This window comes from Salmo trutta, chromosome 10 (genome assembly GCF_901001165.1).
Source record: "Salmo trutta chromosome 10, fSalTru1.1, whole genome shotgun sequence".
Lineage (NCBI taxonomy): Eukaryota > Metazoa > Chordata > Actinopteri > Salmoniformes > Salmonidae > Salmo > Salmo trutta.
In genome coordinates, this window is record NC_042966.1 from 12,076,898 (window position 1) to 12,098,859 (window position 21,962).

General features: G+C 44.4%; 1 protein-coding gene across 6 annotated transcripts in view; it reads right to left on the reverse strand.

Moving 5' to 3' along the window:
• Positions 1–2,192: 2,192 nt before the first annotated feature.
• The window catches only part of LOC115201125 (uncharacterized), a 40,338-nt gene continuing 20,568 nt past the window's right edge, over positions 2,193–21,962 (reverse strand). Inside the window, exons 3-21 of one of the 6 annotated variants that reach the window (XM_029764434.1) lie at positions 17,907–18,176; positions 17,264–17,692; positions 16,499–16,918; positions 15,849–16,301; positions 15,392–15,661; positions 14,388–14,636; positions 13,999–14,244; positions 13,623–13,880; positions 13,166–13,474; positions 12,728–12,997; positions 12,468–12,551; positions 12,227–12,380; positions 12,057–12,127; positions 11,594–11,805; positions 9,027–9,280; positions 8,688–8,777; positions 8,112–8,231; positions 3,083–3,248; positions 2,193–2,904 (exon numbers count right to left, since the gene is read on the reverse strand). In XM_029764434.1, the coding sequence (XP_029620294.1) occupies positions 2,588–2,904; positions 3,083–3,248; positions 8,112–8,231; positions 8,688–8,777; positions 9,027–9,280; positions 11,594–11,805; positions 12,057–12,127; positions 12,227–12,380; positions 12,468–12,551; positions 12,728–12,997; positions 13,166–13,474; positions 13,623–13,880; positions 13,999–14,244; positions 14,388–14,636; positions 15,392–15,661; positions 15,849–16,301; positions 16,499–16,918; positions 17,264–17,692; positions 17,907–18,176 (4,642 nt within the window). In that variant the 3' untranslated portion in view covers positions 2,193–2,587. Of the gene's footprint in view, positions 2,905–3,082; positions 3,249–8,111; positions 8,232–8,687; positions 8,778–9,026; positions 9,281–11,593; positions 11,806–12,056; positions 12,128–12,226; positions 12,381–12,467; positions 12,552–12,727; positions 12,998–13,165; positions 13,475–13,622; positions 13,881–13,998; positions 14,245–14,387; positions 14,637–15,391; positions 16,302–16,498; positions 16,919–17,263; positions 17,693–17,906; positions 18,177–21,962 lie in introns of those variants that run through there. The other 5 variants (XM_029764435.1, XM_029764436.1, XM_029764440.1 and 2 more) reach the window with 5 other exon arrangements.

The window sequence follows — 21,962 nt, forward strand, 5'->3', positions numbered from 1 at the left end:
CCGCCACCGCAGTGAGGCCCCGGTGTGAACCGGGTCTGGCTCTTGACCCGAAACCTGCCCCTCCGCCTGCCCTGCCGGAAGCTGGGTCCACGGTTTGTGGGGCCATTCAAAGTCCTGAGGAGACTGAACAAGGTATGTTACAGCTTCCCCCAGATTACTGTATTAATCCCTTGTTCCATGTGTCTCTCCCCAGGCCGGTGGTGGCTGGTCCAGTCCAGGATTGTGAGGTGCGGGAGGTTCCTCCGCCCCCTCTGGACATCGAGGGGGCCCCGGCATATGCCGTTCGAGCCATCCTGGACTCGAGGCGTCGGGCGAGGGGCCATCAGTACCTCGTGGAGTGGGAGGGGTACAGTGATGCTGGGTGCCGGGTGGAGGACATCTTGGACCCTTCGTTGCTGCGGGGGTTCCACCATCTCCATCCGGATCGCCCTGCGCCTCGTCCTCCGGGTCGTCCCCGAGGTCGGTGTCGGCGGAGGTACTGTCACGACTTCCGCCGAAGTCGGTCCCTCTTCTTGTTCGGGCGGCGTTTGGCAGTCGACGTCACCGGCCTTCTAGCCACCGCCGATCCACTTTTCATTTTCCGTTTGTTTTGTCTTTGTCTTACACACCTGGTTTCAATCCCCCAATTACCTGTTCATTATTTAACCCTCTGTTCCCCCATGTTTGTTTGTGAGTGATTGTTTCTATGTAGGAAGGTCCGTTATTGTGGTCTCTGTTTTTTGTATTGCATTTATTATATGTTGAGTAAAATACAGTTATTTACTCATATCTGCTGTCCTGCGCCTGACTCCTATACACCAGCTACACACAGACTTCCTTACAGATAGTTGCCTTATGGGGGCAATATTACTGTTAGTAAAGCACCATGGATAAGGTCATTAATAGTTGCCATCATGTACATATTTTTTGCAAGGTGTTCGCCTAGGCTATGCTGCAGAACGTTGTATAGCGAATTCAGAGGGCAGACTGACAGGGACTCAACCCCAGTTCACTTCGCATTCAGTGACAGTGCCAATAACATATTTTGTTTGCGCTCATAACGCACCATGGCGGTTAGAAGAGTTTATGCTTATAGTCTGAAATTGCCAGGGGGAAACTTGTTCTGTGTGCGTGTGTGCGTGTGCTTGCGAGTTATTAGGTCGAGTAATTAGACCGATTGATGAGCGTGAATGATCGAGTGTATTAGATCATTAGATTGATGGCCATTTGTTTGTTTTGGCCCTACTTTTTACCGCACACAAACACACACTGTATTAACACACAACCCACCCATCTCTACCTATGTATGTAACCACGGTTGCTCCTTTTGAAAATGATCTGTGTCCCAACCTTTTCCTGGTCCTAATACTTATAATATGGTTATTGTGTGCTAAAAGAGCAAGGATTTGCTTGTTAATAAAGCCAATTCTAAAGTAAGCCTATAGTTTCACCAGGTCATCTTTGTCATTTCAACAGTAGCAGGCACAACAACAGGGAGCCAAGGAGACATGCAATTAACAAAATCCCTACGTTAATCTTGAAATATAACTACGACTTTATTCTCAAAATTTTATTTCGACTTTATTCTCAAAATATTGCTAAATATTACTATTGTAATGGGAATTTTAATGTTTGTGCTTTTCTGATAACAAATGTCTGTGTTCTATTCATGTGCTGTTCTAATAACCAATTTCTGTGTTCATGCAAGTGACTGATTTAACAAATCCTCACTATCAGTATCTGCAATTTGGCAGTATGCCCAGACCTTGTTTTGAGAACGAACTAAAGATCTCAGTTTCAAGGTCTCAGCTTAGAGAGAAGAAGTCTCGTGAGGTATTGGTCTGTCACGTGTTATGAACCAGTATTGGTGGGTCACATGAATGAAACAAAATGCTAATGATTAATGTAATTATGCTAAATCATGCAAATATAACTTGTCTGTGTATAGCCGTATATAAGACAACTGCTGGAAGAGCAGCGCGCTGACAAATAAAGGAGGATTCATTTAAGATTGACTTCGAGTGTCCGTGTAAGAATTTCCACGACACTATTGTACAACAAAAATTACAAGTACCACCACCTGTCCCTGTTAATTAATTTATCTTCACTTGGACCCAATAAGCTTCCTTTAGTAGTCTTTCAATAAAACAGCATGTTTTTAAAAAATGGATAGAGGGACTGTGATGTCAACTCAGAAGAAAAATAACTTATTAGTTTTTAAAAAATGTTTTATTGGACTAGAACAAAAATAACTATTGTAAAAACTCTGAGCAACTTTACAATATCATACAGGTAGAAAATATTGACATTATATAAAGTACATTTGAATGCTTAAAAATATGAACACACACATACATATTTTTTACCAAGTACACAGTGGAGACATTTGTTATTGTCAAGAGCACAAATCTGAGCAAATAACACAATGAACCTCATTATCTGACATTTGTTCAACAATGTGTCTGCCTTCTCCTTAGGGTTTTTGTTGCCTCCAGCCAAAACAGTGTGAAAGTTCTCTTCTACTTTCCTTTTCCTGATGCTTCTAGTATAGAACCCTGATGGAAAGCATCTTCCCAAGGTCCTTTAAGGCTGTTCACACCACTGACTCTCACGCCCCCTTCAGCACCACACATTGCTCCAGGAAGGGCATCAGCAAGGATGTCACTGGTTCGTCTCTGCGTGGCAGTTCTTTCATGAGCAATTGGGTGGCTGAAATGGAGCCATTCATCCCCCAGCTCTTTACCATTAGCTCTGCAAGATCGTGAAGCTCCTCCAAGCACTCCAGGTCATTGTTGGAGATACTGGGCTGTGGGAGTTCCTTTGAGGTTCTAACTAGAAACTTAAGCCTCTTGATCTCCTTGGGTGACAGGTGCTCCAGGATGCAACACAGATTCTGCAGCCAGTCTGACTCTGTGAGATTGCTGCCTATTGGAAAAAACATATAAACACACACATCCCAGGTTCTTATTTAAAAAGCTTTCCAAATACAGTGGAAATTAGCATGTTTTTGGTTTATTTGTAGGTAGATGGAAATCTGTTAAATCAGTTGCAGGTAGGGGAAAGATAGTTGTAGGCCTATGAAGAGATGTGAAATAACAGTTACCTGGCTTTAGAAATATTGGTTCAAACCATTGGCTTCTCCACGCTGTCTTTTGCCCCATCCTCTTGAGCTCCTGAATCATCAGCTTCAATTTGGTAACTTTACTGTCCAAGAAGACTATAAATGTGGCATGTTGATCTGGACCACTATGAATATGCAAATATTTATCCTGACAGAGAAAGGGAGGTCAAAGAGAATCACTTATGACAAAACTGCAAAATATTCTATGCCCATTTGACAGAGAATGTACTTTTAAGCATATCTAGAGGAGAAAAACCTAGTGAGTTTTAATACAAAAAGCGGAGTTATTGGTCATAGAGGACAGGCAAGGCCCTGTAATGACATGTGTGTTGTCACAGTGGTGTGGGGGCTGTGCTTTGGCAAAGTGGGTGGGGTTATATCCTGCCTGTTTGGCACTGTCCGGGGGTTTCATCAGATGGGGCCACAGTGTCTCCTGACCCCTCCTGTCTCAGCCTCCAGTATTTATGCTGCAGTAGTTTATGTGTCGGGGGGCTAGGGTCAGTCTGTTACATCTGGAGTATTTCTGTTGTCTTATCCGGTGTCCTGTGTGAATTTAAATATGCTCTCTCTTATTCTCTCTTTCTCTCTTTCTCTCTCTCGGAGGACCTGAGCCCTAGGACCATGCCTCAGGACTACCTGGCATGATGACTCCTTGCTGTCCCCAGTCCACCTGGCCGTGCTGCTGCTCCAGTTTCAACTGTTCTACCTGCGGCTATGGAACCCTGACCTGTTCACCGGACGTGCTACCTGTCCCAGACCTGCTTTCCCAGACCTGCTGGAAGCCTGACCTGTTCACCGGACGTGCTACCTGTCCCAGACCTGCTGTTTTCAACTCTCTAGAGACAGCAGGAGCGGTAGAGATACTCTCAAAGATCGGCTATGAAAAAGCCAACTGACACTTACTCTTGAGTTGCTGACTTGTTGCACCCTTGACAACTACTATGATTATTATTATTTGACAATGCTGGTCATTTATGAACATTTGAACATCTTGGCCATGTGCTGTTATAATCTCCACCCGGCACAGCCAGAAGAGGACTGGCCACCCCTCATAGCCTGGTTCCTCTCTAGGTTTCTTCCTAGGTTTTGGCCTTTCTATGGAGTTTTTCCTAGCCACCGTGCTTCTACACCTGTATTGCTTGCTGTTTGGGGTTTTAGGCTGGGTTTCTTTACAACACTTTGAGATATCAGCTGATGTAAGAAGGGCTATATAAATACATAGATTTGATTTGGTCTCAATGGATGAGGTATTGTAAACAAACATACAAACTTTTCCTTACCTATTAGCTTAGATTATATTACATTATAGCACAGTAAATCATGAAACGTCTTCAAATCAATGAGAAAGTGGTCAGATGAAGCAGATGCTAAACCACTGGACTGTTTTGCTAGCACAGACTGGAATATGTTCCGGGATTCCTCAGATGGCATTGATGAGTACACCACATCAGTCATTGGCTTCATTAGTAAGTGCATCGATGAAGTTGTCCCTACAGTGACCGTACGTACATACCCTAACCAGAAGCCATGGATTACAGGCAACATTTATACTGAGCTAAAGGGTAGAGTTGCCGCTTTCAAGGAGCGCGACTCTAACCCGGAAGCTTATAAGAAATCCCGCTATGCCCTCCGACTATCATGTTTTAAGGTAAGACCCAGATGCAGACAACATCAAAGTAACAACAGTTTATTAATGCAACAGGGGCAGGCAAAAGACAGGTCAAGGGCAGGCAGGTGTCAGTAATCCAGATAGGTGGGGTCAACACCGGGAAAACTAGAAAACAGGAACAATCGAGAGACAGGAACAGAGGGAAAACCTGGAGGTGGTCTTGAGGAGGGCCGACTGGGCTCTCCTCCAGGTACGACGACAGTGGCGGACAAACATCTGGGCAGAAGGTATGCCGACCTCTTCTTCCTGCTCAGGGAAGAGCGGGGGCTGATACCCTAGGGAACACTCAAATGGTGATAGGCCCGTGGCAGAGCAGGGAAGGGTTTTGCGGGCGTATTCCACCCACACAAGCTTCTGGCTCCAGGTGGTGGGGTTGGCAGAGACCAGGCCTCGCAGAGTATTCTCGAGGTCCTGGTTGGCTCGCTCCGACTGGCTGTTGGACTGGGGGTGGAACCCAGAGGACAGGCTGGCCGACGACCCAATGAGGGTGCAGAACGCCTTCCAAAACCGGGACGGGAACTGAGGACGCCGGTCGGAGACCATGTCCATGAGCAGTCCATGGATCCGGAAGAGGTGCTGCACCATGAGCTGGGCCGTCTCCTTGGCCGAGGGTAGTTTGAGGAGAGGAATGAAGTGGGCGGTACCACAGTCAGAATGGCAGTGTTGCCCTCTGACAGGGGGAGACCCGTGACAAAATCCAGAGATATGTGGGACCAGGGATGGTGTGGGACAGGCAGTGGTTGAAGAAGACCAGCCAGAGCTTGCCGAGGAGTCTTTTTCTGAGCACAGACCATGCAGGCGGCGACATACGCAGCAACATCCAGAACCAGTAGGCCACCAAAAGCGTTGTCGCACGAAGGCCAGGGTTCGACAGGATCCCGGGTGGCAGGCAAGCCTGGAGGAATGGGCCCACTCCAGGACCGCGGTGCGGACAGCGTCAGGTACAAACATCTGGTTATCTGGGCCCCCCCAGAGTTTGGCTGGGACCGCTGCGCCTCCAAGACCTGTTTCCCTATACCCCAGCTAAGTGCCATTGCCAGGCACGAGGTGGGAAGGATGGTCTCGGGCTCTGGGGTGATAACCGTGGGTCTATAGTCGCGAGACAGGGCAGCCGGCTTGACGTTCTTGGACCCTGGCCGGTAAGAGAGGGAAAAGTTGAACCGGGTAAACAGCAGGGCTCATCCCATCTCGCTTGCCTGGAGTTGAGGCACCTGGCGGTGCGGAGATACTCCAGGTTTTTGTGGTCGGTCCACACAATGAACGGATGTTCTGCCCCATCCAGCCAGTGCCTCCATTCCTCCAAAGCCATCTTCACCGCAAGAAACTCCTGATTCCCCACATCATAGTTCCTCTCCGTGGCATTGAGGCGGTGGGAGAAGAAGGCGCAGGGACGCAGCTTACGGTCCAGGGCAGAATGTTGGGACAGGACAGCCCCCACTCTGACATCCGAAGCATCGGCCTCCACCACAAACTGACGGGAAGGGTAAGGATGAACCAAGATAGGAGCAGTGGTGTTTGAGGTCCCAGAACGCCCGGTCAGCAGCAGAGGACCACGTGAACGGAACCTTGGCAGAGGTGAGCGCAGACAGGGGGGAAGCCCGGGTGCTGTAACCTCAGATAAAGCGGCAATAAAAGTTGGCAAACCCCAGGAAATGTTGCAGCTGCACCCTGGACATAGGCTGAGGCCAATCCACCACCGTTCTCACCTTCCCGGGATCCATCTGGACACTCCCAGCAGAGATGATGTAACCTAGAAACGGGATGGTGGAGCGATGGAACTCTTTTCCGCCTTTACAAACAGCTGATTCTACAGAAGGCGTTGAAGAACCTGCCGGACATCGAGCACGTGTTCTTGGGGGGAGCGGGAAAAATATGAGGTAGTCGTCAATGTAGATTAACTGGTTCAACGTGTCGCGGAGAACATCATTTACCAGAGCCTGGAACACTGCAGGGGCGTTGCTGAGGCCTAATGGCATGACCAGATAGTCGTAGTGGCCGCTGGCCGTGTTGAAGGCAGTCTTCCACTCATCCCCCTCTCGTATCCGCAGCAGGTGGTAGGCATTGAGTAGATCCAACTTGGAAAACACAGTGGCCCCCTGGAGCGGCTCGAAGGCTGAGGAAATTAGTGGTGGCGGGTAACGGTTCTTAACAGTAATGTCATTGAGTCCCCGGTAGTCAATGCACGGGCGCAGGGTCTTGTCCTTTTTCTCCACGAAGCAGCACCCTGTGCCGGCAGGAGAGAAAGAGGGACGGATAAATCCTTCAGCTAGGGAGTCCCCAATGTAGGTCTCCATAGCCTTGGTCTCTGGTCCTGACAGAGAGTACAAGCATCCCCGGGGCGGCATGGTGCTAGGGAGAAGGTCAATCCCACAGTCATTGGGTCAGTGCGGCGGAAGCAAAGTGGCCCGGGCCTTGCTGAACACCTCCCGGAAGTCCTGGTACTCTGTTAGGGCGGTATGCAAATTGGAGTGGGTCTGGGGTTTCTGGGATAATGGTGTTGATGTGAGCCATGACCAGCCTATCAAAGCACTTCATGGCTACAGACGTGAGTGCTACGGGTCGGTAGTCATTTAGGCAGGTTACCTTAGTGTTCTTGGGCACAGGGACTATGGTGGTTCTACAGCTGCATAATTGAAAGCATCCTGACTGGTTGCATCACTGCCTGGTATGGCAACTGCTCGGCCTCCGATCGCAAGGCACTACAGAGGGTAGTGTATACGGCCTAGTACATCCCTGGGGCAAAGCTTGCTGCCATCCAGGACCTCTATACCAGGCGATATATATACCAAGATTCCAGCCACCCGAGTCATAATCATAGACTGTTCTCTCTGCTACCGCACGGCAAGCAGTACCGGAGTGCCAAGTCTACTGTAGGTCCAAGACGCTTCTTAACAGCTTCTACCCCCAAGCCATAAGACTCCTGAAAATCTAATCAAATGGCTACCCAGAGTATTTGCATTGCCCCTCCCCCTCTTTTACACTGCTGATACTCTCTGTTGTTATCATCTATGTATAGTCACTTTAATAACTCTACCTACATGTACATATGACCTCAATTACCTCGACTAACCGGTGCCCCTGCACATTGATTCTGTACCGGTACCCCCCTGTATATAGTCTCGCTATTGTTATTTTACTGCTGCTCTTTAATTACTTGTTACTTTTATTTCTTATATATTAAAAAATTAAACTGCATTGTTGGTTAGGGGCTGGTAAGTAAGCATTTCACTGTAAGGTCTACACCTTTTGTATTCGGAGCATGTGACTAATAACATTTGATTTTATTTGATTTTAAATCATAGTCATTAACACACATAAAGCATTTTTTATGCAATTTCTAACCTTGGGATGGACGCTGAAGCCCTGTTCGAGGTCTGAGGTCACTCTGTATCGGGCTTCGGGCCTTAGGTAGCAGTCAGAGCAAGCACGGATGAACTCCAGCTTCTTATTTCGCTTCATTACCTATGAATGAGTAGAGATTGACAGATACATATTGTAAATAGATCCAAAAGATACTGGCTTAAGAAAATTGCAAAGCTTTTAAATTTGAGTTAAATTGAACCCGCTTTTAAAATTATGTCATGCTGTCACAACCTGATCTGTTTCACCTGTCTTTGTGATTGTCTCCAGGTGTCGCCCATTATCCCCTGTGTATTTATACCTGTGTTTTCTGTTTCTCTGTGCTAGTTTGTCTTGTTTGTTCGAGTCAACCAGTGTTTTGTGTCTCAGCTCCTGCTTTTTCTAGTCTCTCTTTTCTTGCCCTCCCAGTTTTGAGCCTTGCCTTGCCTTGCCTTGCCTTGCCTTGCCTGCCTTGCCTTGCCTGTCCTGACTCTAAGCCCGCCTGCCTGACCACTCTGCCTGAGCCTGCCTGCTGACCTGCACCTCTACCACCCTCTGGATTACCGACCTCTGCCTTACCCAGACCCTGAGCCTGCCTGCCGTCCGGTACCGCTGCCCGACCTCTGGTTCTCTGACCCCTGCCTGCCTTGACCTGTCTATTGCCTGCCCCTGTTGGAACATGAAACTATTGTTTATTCGACGTGGTCTGCATCTGGGTCTTCCCTTCATACCTGATACATGCAGTGGTAACAACACAGATGCATGGGTTGATATTGTAATTGATGGGGTTGGAGATTCACTGAGATTTCAATGAGCTGAAATATGGACTGAATGCCGTCACAGAACTTGGAATCCACATCTAAGAAATTATTGTGAGAAGGTTTACTGGACATTAAAATAAAGAAATGCAATATTTACCTCAGTGTATGGCACATTGCGGGACAATAGGTAAACCCAGAGCCTGTGTTGTCCTTCTGTAACGTTTAGCTCCAGGAAAAGAAGCACCTGCCCATTGATTCTTTTTTTCGTTTTTGGCTTGCGGCGGAACAAAGTCCATCTGGAGAGCCCATTGATGTTTATAATCACATGTGAATGTGTCACCCTATTAGGTACCAGAATCTCCAGACTATTGCTGCATATGTGAGCCACAGACAAAGCCTCAGCTGCGTAGACTGGAAAATGAGACAGCCACACCAACAAACAATCAGTTCTACCGTCTTGAATATTTCCAGATGCTTTCTTACCATTTCTAACTTACACATGTTTTGTTGAATGAAAAGTTTGAATACATATATCGTTGGGGAAAAAGGGTATTTCAAAAAGTGCTTAAACTTTTGGTATTTTATTAGGATCCCCATTAGCTGTTGCAAAAGCAGCAGCTACTCTTCCCGGGGTCCACACAAAACACAAAACATGACATAATACAGAACATTAATAGACAAGAACAGCTCAGGGACAGAACTACATCAATTAAAAAATCTAATTTAAAAAGGCACAGAGCCAACAGTACATATCAATACATTCACACCAACTATCTAGGTCAAATAGGGGAGAGGTGTTGTGCCGTGAGGTGTTGCTTTATCTGTTTTTTTAAAACCAGGTTTGCTGTTCATTTGAGCAATATGAGATGGAACGGAGTTGACACAAGTAATTTTTCCAACTATTGTTTACAGACAGATTATTTCACTTATAATTCACTATCACAATTCCAGTGGGTCAGAAGTTTACATACACTAAGTTGACTGTGCCTTTAAACAGCTTGGAAAATTTCAGAAAATTATGTCAGGGCTTTAGAAGCTTCTGATAGGCTAATTGACATCATTTGAGTCAATTGGAGGTGTACCTGTGGATGTATTTCAAGACCTACCTTCAAACTCAGTGCCTCTGCTTGACATCATGGGAAAATCAAAAGAAATCAGCAATGAAAAAAAATTGGAGACCTCCACAAGTCTGGTTCATCCTTGGGAGCAATTTCCAAATGCCTGAAGGTACCATGTTCTTCTGTACAAACAATAGTATGCAAGTATAAACACCATGGGACCACGCAGCCATCATAACCTCTCAGGAAGGAGACGCGTTCTGTCTCCTAGAGATGAACGTAATTTGGTGCGAAAAGTGAAAATCAATCCCAGAACAACAGCAAATGACCTTGTGAAGATGCTGGAGGAAACAGGTACAAAATTCTGTATATCCACAGTAAAACGAGTCCTATATGAACATAACCTGAAAGGCCGCTCAGCAAGGATGAAGCCATTGCTCCAAAACCGCCATAAAAAAGCCAGACTACGGTTTGCAAGTGCACATGGGGACAAAGATTGTAGTTTTCGGAGAAATGTCCTCTGGTCTGATGAAACAAAAATAGAACAGTTTGACCATAATGACCATCGCTATGTTTGGAGGAAAAAGAGGGAGGCTTGCAAGCCGAAGAACACCATCCCAACCGTGAAGCACAGGGGTGGCAGCATCACGTTGTGGGGGTGCTTTGCTGCAGGAGGGACTGGTGCACAACACAAAATAGATGGCATCATGAGGGAGGAAAATTTGGTGGATATATTGAAGCAACATCTCAAGACATCAGTCAGGAAGTTAAAGCTTGGTCACAAATGGATCTTCCAAATGAACAATGACCCCAAGCATACTCCCAAAGTTGTGGCAAAATGGCTTAAGGACATCAAGTCAAGGTATTGGAGTGGCCATCACAAAGCCCTAACCTCAATCCCATAGAACATTTGTGGGCAGAACTGAAAAAGTGTGTGCGAGCAAGGAGGCCTACAAACCTGACTCAGTTACACCAGCTCTGTCAGGAGGAATGGGCCAAAATTGGATGGACCAACTTATTGTGGGAAGCTTGTGGAAGGCTACCCAAAACGTTTGACAAGCGTTTGACGTTAACGTTTGACGTTAAGCAATTTAAAGGCAATGCTGACAAATACTAATTGAGTATGTAAACTTCTGACCCACTGGAAATGTGATGAAAGAAATAAAAGCTGAAAAAAATTATTCTCTCCACAATTATTCTGACATTTCACATTCTTAAAATAAAGTGGTGATCCTAACTGACCTAAGACAGGGAATTTTTACTAGGATTAAATGTCAGGAATTGTGAAAAACTGAGTTGAAATGTATTTGGCTGAGGTGTATGTAAACTTCCGACTTCAACTGTACATTAGGTCTTTCCTTGCAGCGCTCGACCACACCACTGGACAATAATCAATATTAGACAAAACTAGAGCCTGCAGAACTCGCTATTTGGATGGTGGTGTCAAAAAAGCAGAGCATCTCTTTATTACGGACAAACCTCTCCCCATCTTTACAACCATTGAATCTATATGTTTTGACCATAACGGTTTACAATCTAACATGACACCAATTAATTTAGACTCCTCAACTTGTTCAACAGCCACACCATTCATAACAAGATTGAGCTGAGGTCTAGAACTTAGGGAATGATTTGTACCAAATACAATGCTCTTAGTAAAACTCACCCTCAGTCTCGCAGTGAAGAAGGTGCAGTTGGTACATATGCCCCTCTGGACAGCTGATCTTAAACACAGGACATGCAGGCTCAGAGTCAGTGTCAGCAAGCATGTGCATGTCCCAGTGTTCCACACTATACTCCACGGTACCTGGCTCCCTCATCCCAAATACCAGCCCTGTAGCGCTGCACTGGAACTTGCCACGAATCCCACACTGGAACCTGGGTAGCATCATAAAATAGAAGCACATTAGCCTTATATTATAAAGGTGGTCTCAGGGCACAGGGGAAATGGTTATTCTAAGAAAGCCACAGTTCTGTTATTAGGATATATTGCATGTTACATTATCATATCAGTGCATATTATGATTGCTGGTTTAAGAGTGAAAACTCCAATATGAATATAGGAGAGGAAGAAACTTACTTGTTTAGATGTAACAGTAGTTATAATTGATTCAATCTATGGTAGTTACCTGTAGGAAATCTTGCTTTCTTCAACTTCTTCAACTATCTCAGGGTCAAATTCTTTAATAATGGGTTTGGTCTATACATGAGAAGACGACAGATAGTACTTTACAAATCGATTGCAAACCTGACTTTAAATGGCAGTTCCTGCTGTTGCTCTTTAAATCAATCAATCTACCTTTGAAAAAACTTTAGAGGTCTCTTCTCTCACAGAGGTAGAGCCCAGGTTTGTGACGTGTCGGTCCTGCATTCCAGACACGTGAGCAGGCCAAAGTTTGTAGCGTTTATCCGCCAAGAAGCTGTCAAACTCAGTGATCTTGTTGTTGCAAAGCCTGCGGAGAAAAAAATGTTCTTCATTGAGACACGTTATAACTAGGTCAAGGAAGCATAGACATTATCAACAACACTGCTTTACTCACCATACAGTTTCTGTAAAGCTGTTTCCAATCATGTATAGGTTAAGTTTCACAGCTCCTTCATCAGTGATTTCATTATTGCACAGACTGAAAAAAGAGATCATGGTTTAAGAGTGCTGGTCCACAAGTGACTAATGTACAGGGAATATGTCACCACTGAATATGTCACCCTGTATGTCATCACACTAAGGGTTAGTACTTTTGAAAAATACAAAATATGCTTTCCACTTAATTCAATGTACTGTATCTGAAAATACCCTTACTTTAGGACTTGTGCCTTGTGCAGATGTGTGAGCAGAAACTCCAGATGTGTGTCGGTGAGATGGCAGTCGCTGAGGTCCAGCTCTGAAAGCCCTTCTGAGTGCTCCAGAATCAATGCCAGTGATGAACAGGCCATCAGGTCCAACGGGGTATGACTGAGATCCAGTTCCTTCCCCAGGGCTCTGGATAGTAGTGAAGCAAGTCTCTCTGACCTGCCTCCATCTCCCACAAATATCAGGTGAAGGAGCTGCAGCAAAATAGGTTTTCCAAGGCTATGAAGGAACAAAGTTAAACAGTGTCACTACCGGAAAATTCAAAAGTAAAGCACTCACGAGAGTATAACGTCTGGGCCCTACATTATTTGCATAGTCCCCAATAGATGGTCTATAGATCAATAAACTATCAATTGAATATGCAAAAACCTGCTTACGGCATCTCACCTCAAATGGACTCTTTGTAAAATGGACTCTTTGTAAAACTCCTCTAGTCCTGCATCCTCAATCTGACAGTCGTGTAGAATCAGCTCTGTGTCACCATCAGCTTTGTCGATGGCTGCAGAGATGGCCCTGCAGTCCCCAGAACTGAGGCTCAAAACAGTATCATCCTCCTGCCCTGACAGATCCATGGCAGAAGAGCAGGAGAGGTCCAGTTTGTGATCCAGAACCCTCAACAGCGCAGCGGGTGCCTCTGTTTGTGTTATCAATCCTGTCCAGGCATGGAGGAGCTCCAGGAGTAGTTTCCTGTCTACCCTGCAAGGTCGTCAGGACAGTCAGAACCATGGGTGGACATAAAATAATGTGCAATTAATTGTAATTCACTCCTTCCAATCAACTAGAAACCAAATACTTAAATCAGGTACAAGAAAAAAAACACATTGAGACACTAATAGACAGTGACCTGAGTTCAGAGACCCTGTGCAGAAGAGTCAGAAACCTCCCCATCTCCTCCTTTGGAATGACGGTCCACAACAGGTTGAGTTTCACCCCGTCACTGTAGTGTAAACCAAAGCGCAGTGCTTCACAGTCATCATGTTTCAAGACCAGGTTGTTCAAGTTGATCCATTCATCTGATGACCTCACTAAAGTAATCACCATGTGACCAGCACGTTGCTTGTGTATTTCTTTCAGAGCTGTCCTCTCAAAGTGGGAATTCATTCTGCAGAAAAGGAGGCATTGGGTGCTGTATTAGGTGCTACATGTTAGATATTGGATTTTCACTGTGAAAGATAAAGATATTGGCCCTGATAGCAATCATCATATTGTTTGAACCAGACCTTTGAAAGCGAATATTATTAAGGAACGGGAGAAGATGAGGCATGTCTTGCTGTCTGATTCTGCTCCTCCTGAGGTTGACGGTGATGCGTTTTGTGGTGCTCTTCAGCAGGTAGTGAAGCACATCCCAGTCCAGTCTACAGTTAGACAGGTCTCCATCAACCTTCTCCAGGAAGCACTGGGTCAGTTCCTCATTCTGAGCCTCATATACCACAACTGCCAGCTGTTGCAGAATCTCCTCACTTAGTCTGCCATGGAGGAATACAGGCAGATGGTAACACAGAGAAAACAATGTGGATCCTCGACAATTCAAACGGTAATCCCCAACATGCAAACCCCACATTTAGAGACATTTTGTTTGAGAGTGGACAAACTAGGTAAGCTAACTTGCCTGATAGTGAGCGGACCCTGATGACACAACAGGGTAGCAAGAAGGTAACCCTCGATGGGACAGTCTGTCAGATCCAAGCTCCTTATGGTCCACACTGTCAGTAGTGAAGCTAAACTACTGATCACTCTACACTGCACCCGTTCTGTTGGATTTGGCCTAGATAAGACCAGGGTCAGCTCCTTAACGAACATTGGCCTTTTGCACAAAAGTGACATCCTAGCTAGCTTCACTGTTGCCATTTCATTCATTCTGAAAGAAGAAACAAAAATGATGTTAACCTTCAAGAATAGGTGGGGGGGTTATAAGCTGACAAATGGAATTGATTTAAGATCGTCATACCATGGATCATTTAGCTATTTGATTATGCATTTTAGGACCCTTTTAGGTATATATAAAAATTATATATACATACATTATTTGTTAAAATATAGCATTTGGCCTTTAGTACCAAATCCCATAGAAACACATTGAATAACACATTCATAAATGACAACAACAAAAAAATCATAAGGAATAAGATTTTGAAGTGTCTGTCCTATATCTAGGAGATATAAGAAAGCTCAGTATATATATATTTTCTTTTTACACACATTTAACCCCTTTTTTGGGGTAGGCACAAAACTACCGTACCTCCATATTTCCATTCATTTTTTAAAACCGGTACCAGTTAATTTCAGATGAGTCATCGTGTTCGTGAGAGTATCCCCTTTTTATAGAGTGGTCATAATAGTTTGTAGGCCAAACCATTCAGACGCTACATATGTTTTCGTGAGAAAAACGATTTTCGGGATGTTTCATGGTTTGACAAACCCCGCTGTAGCTCCGGCCAGCTTCCACCGCAGACGCGGAAAAGCACTATAGGCGGACGTGGTGGATTGAGACGCAGCCCAGATATTTCTAGTTTAAACTGACGGATTTTGATGGATTTTTTTTGCTATTATGTTACATAGGTTGACGCACGGGTGCATCAATAGACTCTAGGGTGTTAGCAAATATAGAATTACCTAAGCTTGTGAAGCTCTTTCACTTGTTCGAAGAGAAGTTTAGCTCCTTGGAGAGAGATACTCTGTGGGGTGAGAGTGACGTCCAGCTCATCGTCAGCAGTAGACTGGCCTAGGACTGCTCCTACTGCCTCGCAGCTTACACTGGGCAACCACCCTGACAATGTGAGAGTGTACTGTAGGGCCTGGAGGAGAGAGTGGGATAGCAGTGCATCTCCCTCAGAACCCACAGAGAGTTCATCACACATCGACAGGAAGAACTGGCAGTCACAACTGGGGGCGAAAAATAAAAACAAGTCAAAGACACATGAAAACATTGTAATGTATGCAAATATATCAAATTGTTAATAAATGATTGGTCAATATATCTCAAAACAATTAATGTTCCATGATATAGTTAATTCCATGATACTGTTAATTCAATAGAGAAAAACACACGCCAGGTTGGTAACCAACCCACATGAGGTATGATATGTAGGGTAGACACTGAAGGAAACTCCTCACGTCACTCTCATCATCTGAACAGCCCCTCAACTCTACTGGTTTCTTCACTGGTTGGAGTTTCAGCACTTCTAGGAGGAGGGAGGCCTTACTCTCTGTGAGGTCTATTGACCAGACTGCAGGAGTTGACCAGTAAATTGGCTGTAACGCTGGAAGGATACTTCTGCCTGTTTGAATCTCATCGTCCTTCGCCTGCGAGTACAGATCTAACAGAAGCATACACTTCTCTGTAGAGTCATATGAATGCGCTAACCCCAGAACAGACAGGAGTGCCTCAACAGACCTCTGTCCTGTCAATATGTCATTAACAGCTCCTTGAAGAAACACTTTCAAAAGTAAACAACAAAGCCATGGAAAAAACGTGATCCTCCACTCCTCGGGCAGCTCCCCCTCATCCTGTCTGTAGAAAAACCTGTCAGCATAAAAACATTATTAGCCTGACATAAAAGGAACATATAGACCAAGACCGAGTTCTCAAAAGCATGTTAAGGCTAAGTTTATCCTTAGAACCTTAGCCTTAAGATGCTTCAAGTTCATAATTCCACGTGGCATCTAAATTACTCTCTGTCAGCGATATGATTATAACAGAGAACCTTTGAACAAACCAACCTGAGGTACGAGATGTAGGGTAGACACTGAAGGAAACTCCTTACGTCACTTTCGTCATCTGGCCAGCCCCTCAGTTCTACCGGTTTCTTCTCTGGTTGGAGTTTCAGCACTTCTAGGAGGAGGGAGGCCTTTCTCTCAGAGAGGTCTATGGACCAGACTGCAGGAGCTGTCTGGTAAAGTGGCAGTAACGCTGGAAGGATACTTCTGCCTGTTTGAGTCTCGTAGTCGCTCACATGTGAGTACAGATCTAACAGAAAAGCACACTGTCCAGCGTTGTCACGATCAGCAAAGGGGAAAGCTGAGTATCCACATACTGATGAAAGCATATTTAGTGTCTCTCCTTCCAACGTTGCTGCACAGATGAAGAGATCCACAAGCACCTTGATAGCATCATTGGTGTTTGGAATGCAGTCATTGAATCTAGATCATTTAGAATGAAAATAAATTGTTAAAAATCTAATGACAAAATGTACCCAAGCACTCACTGTACAACCTCTCTGAACCCTCTCTTCACGTGGAATAGAAGATAATTAGATTATAGACTGTCAGGGTCTCTGATGGGAAACACAACTGTTGTACACCAGATAACATTTTGCACTGAGATAGTAAGCAACTTTTCTCTTCGAACTATGCCAACGGATTAAAAAGACAATGATAGATACAAAAACAAGTCTTCTGTAGCATACTTTTTTTGTGTGTCTATTCTCAAAGAACATTTAGATCCAGTGATAACATTTCAAGATCATCACACAACCATAGACTCACCTCAGCTCTGAGACGTAAGGTAGACACTGAAGGAAAATTGCCAATTCCCTCTCGCTCTCTTCATCCGACCACCACAACTCAACTGGTTTCTTCACATTCTGGAATTTCAGCACCTCAAGGACACCAGAGGTTCCTTTCTCAGAGAGGTCTATGTACCATACCGCAGGAGTTGTCTGGAAAACAGGCTGCAACACCGGTAGAACTCCTTCCTGCGTGTCATGGGCCTTTGAGTACAGACGAACCATGAATTTGCTCTGTTCCTCTATAGAGTCAGAGTGAATCAAATGAGCAAGCACAGGGCGCAGACCCTCAACACGTTTCTGTCCTGTCGTCATCTCATAGAGAGCTCCTTGAATGTAAAGATCCATCTGGAATGACTTCACTTCCTCATTCCATGAATGTGTTTTTTGATCATTGAGTGCAATGAACCTAAAAGAATGTTAAGACGAGACACTTCTTTTATCATCAATGTAGGCCTACATTAGAGCTAACATTGGTCATCATTGGAAATACTGATAGCAGCAGTGGCAGTAAAACAGCATCTATAAGTCATTCAAATAATTTAAAGGAATCTTAACCATGTTCAGAATATGCTATCTGGACTTAATAAAAATCCATCTATGTAGGCTATGCATTCACTTACCTGATATTGGCAATGTTTGACAAACAGTCAAAGATGATTTTCATTGATGATGTGGTAATATGCTGGGTGCCTTGACCAACATGTAGACAGAGGTGAATATGTTCTGGTCTCTTCAGCTTCAGGACCTCTTCTGCTGGCTTCCACACCTCTTGCTCTTGGACTGACAGGTGAATTTCAGACTCACACAGTCTCAGCAAATTGTCACAGTCACTCTGTAGGCCAGAGCGAAGTGCAACTTTCCACATCTGCAGTTGTGTAATGGAATCCAATCTAACAGAATAAAAGATTAAAGACAAAAACATATATTGCATGGTTAAAAACAAAAATATATATTGTGCTTCTATGTAATACTGCATATTAATTATATAACTGCATATTAATGATCTAACTGAACACAGTAGGGTACATAATCATTGGCACCCTTGATAAAGAGGAGCAAAAAATACTGTATAAAATAAATAATACAAATACTGAGCTATATTGTATGCAATGTTTTGGTGGTAAATTATGTTATTTAAAAGAAATATGTTTTCAGTACTCCAACACTCTATGATTGCGAGGATAACGACACTGCGCCTTTTTCTGACATGTTTTATGATATTGGAGAACACATTGGAAAGGTTCTTAGGCCATTCCTCCATACAGAATCTTTCCAGATCCTTGATATTCTTGGTCTACGCTTATGGACTGCCCTCTTCAATTCAAACCACAGGTTTTCAATGGGGTTCAAGTCCAAAGACTGAGATGGCCATCGCAAAATGTGGATGTTGATGTGTGCTTTGGGTTATTGTCTTGCTGGAAGATTCATCCTCCTGGCAGTGGCAACCAGGTTTTGGCTAAAATGTCCTGGTACTGGGTTCATGACGCCATTGACCTTAACAAGGGCCCCATTTATTAAACTCCAGGCAGTGCTATGATCAGATGACATGAAAATAGAGCCCTATGGCCACGCACACAAGTGGTGGGTTTGGCGTTGAAAAACGGAAGCATATGCAGAAAAGTACCTCATACCCAGTGGCGACCCATCATTCAGGGCAGGTGGGACAGAACCCCACCTGTTGGGGGGTGGGCTTGCCTGTTTTGCATGTTATTTTGGCATTAATATGTGTCACACATCAGTTTGCAAACAATGTAAAAAAAATTCTATATAAGCCGCATACAAACAGGCAGCTCCAAAATTCAGGTGTTTCAGCCTACAGTACCTTGCAAAAGTATTCATCCCCCTTGGCGTTTTTCCTATTTTGTTGCATTGCAACCTGTAATTTAAATTGATTTTTATTTGGATTTCATGTGAAGGACATACACAAAATAGTCCATATTGGTGAAGTGAAATGAAAAAAATATCTTGTTTAAAAAATAATAATAATAAGAACGGAAAAATGGTGCGTGCATATGTATTCACCCCCTTCACTATGAAGCCCCTAAATAAGATCTGGTGCCACCAATTACCTTCATAAGTCACATAATTAGTTAAATAAAGTCCACCTGTGTGCAATCTAAGTGTCACATGATCTGTCACATGATCTCAGTATATACACACCTGTTCCGAAAGACCCCAGAGTCTGCAACACCACTAAGCAAGGGGCACCACCAATCAAGTGGCATCATGAAGACCAAGGAGCTCTCCAAACAGGTCAGGGACAAAGTTGTGGAGAAGTACAGATCAGGGTTGGGTTATAAAAAATATCCGAAACTTTGAACATCCCACTGAGCACCATTAAATCCATTATAAAAAAGTGGAAAGAATATGGCACCACAACAAACCTGCCAAGAGAGGGCCACCCACCAAAACTCACAGACCAGGCAAGGGCATTAATCAGAGGCAACAAAGAGACCAAAGATAATCCTGAAGGAGCTGCAAAGCTCCACAGTGGAGATTGGAGTATCTGTCCATAGGACCACTTTAAGCCGTACACTCCACAGAGCTGGGATTTATGGAAGAGTGGCCAGAAAAATTGCTTAAAGAAAAGAAATTAGAAAAAAAAGAAATTAGAAAACACGTTTGGTGTTCGCAAAAATGCATGTGGGAGACTTCCCAAACATATGGAAGAAGGTACTCTGGTCAGATGAGACTAAAATGTTGCTTTTTGACCATCAAGGAAAACACTATGTCTTGCACAAACCCAACACCTCTCATCACCCCGAGAACACCATCCCCACAGTGAAGCATGGTGGTGGCAGCATCATGCTGTGGGTGTAACAACTGTCGATGAAGAGAGTGGACCAAGGTGCAGCGGAGTTAGTGTTCATCATTTAATATTTCAGTCCTGTCAGGTGCAAACACTAACAGAAACAATTACCCACAAAACCCAAAGGAAAAACATGCTCCTTATGTGTGACTCCCAATCAGCAACAACAAGCTTCAGCTGTGCCTGATTGGGAGCCACACACGGCCCAAAACAAATAAATACAAAAACATAGAAAAAGGAACATAGAACGCACACCCAATGTAACACCCTGGCCTAACCAAAATAAAGAACAAAAAACCCCTCTCTATGGCCAGGGCGTTACAGTACACCCCCCCCCCCCCAAGGTGCGGACTCCGGCCACAAAACCTGACACTGAAGGGCAGGGTCTGGGTGGGCCTTCTTACGGCGGCGGCTCAGGTGTGGGATGTGGCCTCTGACCCACCCTTGGCGTCGCCCGTTACAGTGGGGATGTTTTTCATCGGCAGGGACTGGGATACTGGTCAGAATTGAAGGAATGATGGATGGCGCTAATTACGGGGAAATTCTTGAGGGAAACCTGTTTCAGTCTTCCAGAGATTTGAGACTGGGACGGAGTTTCACCTTCCAGCAGGTCAATGACCCTAAGCATACTGCTAAAACAACACTTGTGGTTTAAAGGGTGGTTTAAAGGGAAACATTTAAATGTCTTGGAATGGCCTAGTCAAAGCCCAGACCTCAATCCAATTGAGAATCTGTGGTATGACTTAAAAGATTGCTGTGCACCAGCAGCGGAACCCATCCAACTTTGAAGGAGCTGGAGTAGTTTTGCCTTGAAGAATGGGCAAAAATCCCAGTGGCAAGATGTGCCAAGCTTATAGAGACATACCCCAAGAGACTTGCAACTGTAATTGATACAAAAGGTGGCTCTACAAAGTATTGACTTTGGAGGAGTGAATAGTTATGCACGCTCAAGTTGTCTTTTTTTGTGTTATTTCTTGTTTGTTTCACAATAAAAAATATTTTGCATCTTCAAAGTGGTAGGCATGTTGTGTAAATCAAATTATACAAACCCCCCAAAAATCTATTTTAATTCCAGGTTGTAAAGCAACAAAATAGGAAAACTGCCAAGAGGGGTGAATACTTTTGCAAGCCACTGTAGCTCAGTGCTTTCTGTGGTGGTGGGGCCGGCCAACAGAAAATAGGAGCATTGCACTTTGATTGGCTCAGCATTGAACCATGATTGGCTCAGTGTTCTGTCACTCATAGGGACACTACGTCACCCGCCTTTAGTAAGAGTAGACATCAAGAATGTGAGCCATTTGGGCCCTACCATAGACTTAGAATAGAAGTGCTCTTCCAAGAACGCTCAAGGTCATGGGCCACAGTAGCTTTGATTGGACTGATCATGTCTTACTTTCAAAATCTTAGCTAGCAGTCACCATAAATCAAGTAGACTGGCAGATCTACTGGCAAATCCTTTTTAATCCTTGTCATATGAAGAGAAATAATGAAGATAAATTATAGACAAAATGTATCGGTGCTCATCGGACAATGGACATAAACATTACACAACAAGTTGGAAATAGCAAATTCAACAATGAGTTGTTTGGAAGTAATCAGTGACAGTGGCTAACCGCAAGCATTGCAACTGGGAAGTCAGACTTGGAAAATACATTTTGAACGGTCATCCAAATCGGAATTGTAAATCTTTCTCTTTCTTTGATGACAAAAATTGCCAACGAAGGACCGCCGTGCACAACAAGGTGAGTCCAAAAATGTCTTATATGCTGCTGCATAAATTATGTAATATGCCAAGTAGATATGGTCAACCATATCAGCTATGTTTTTTAGAAAGGCAATAAATGACGCTGAATGAACTGTTTCGCTG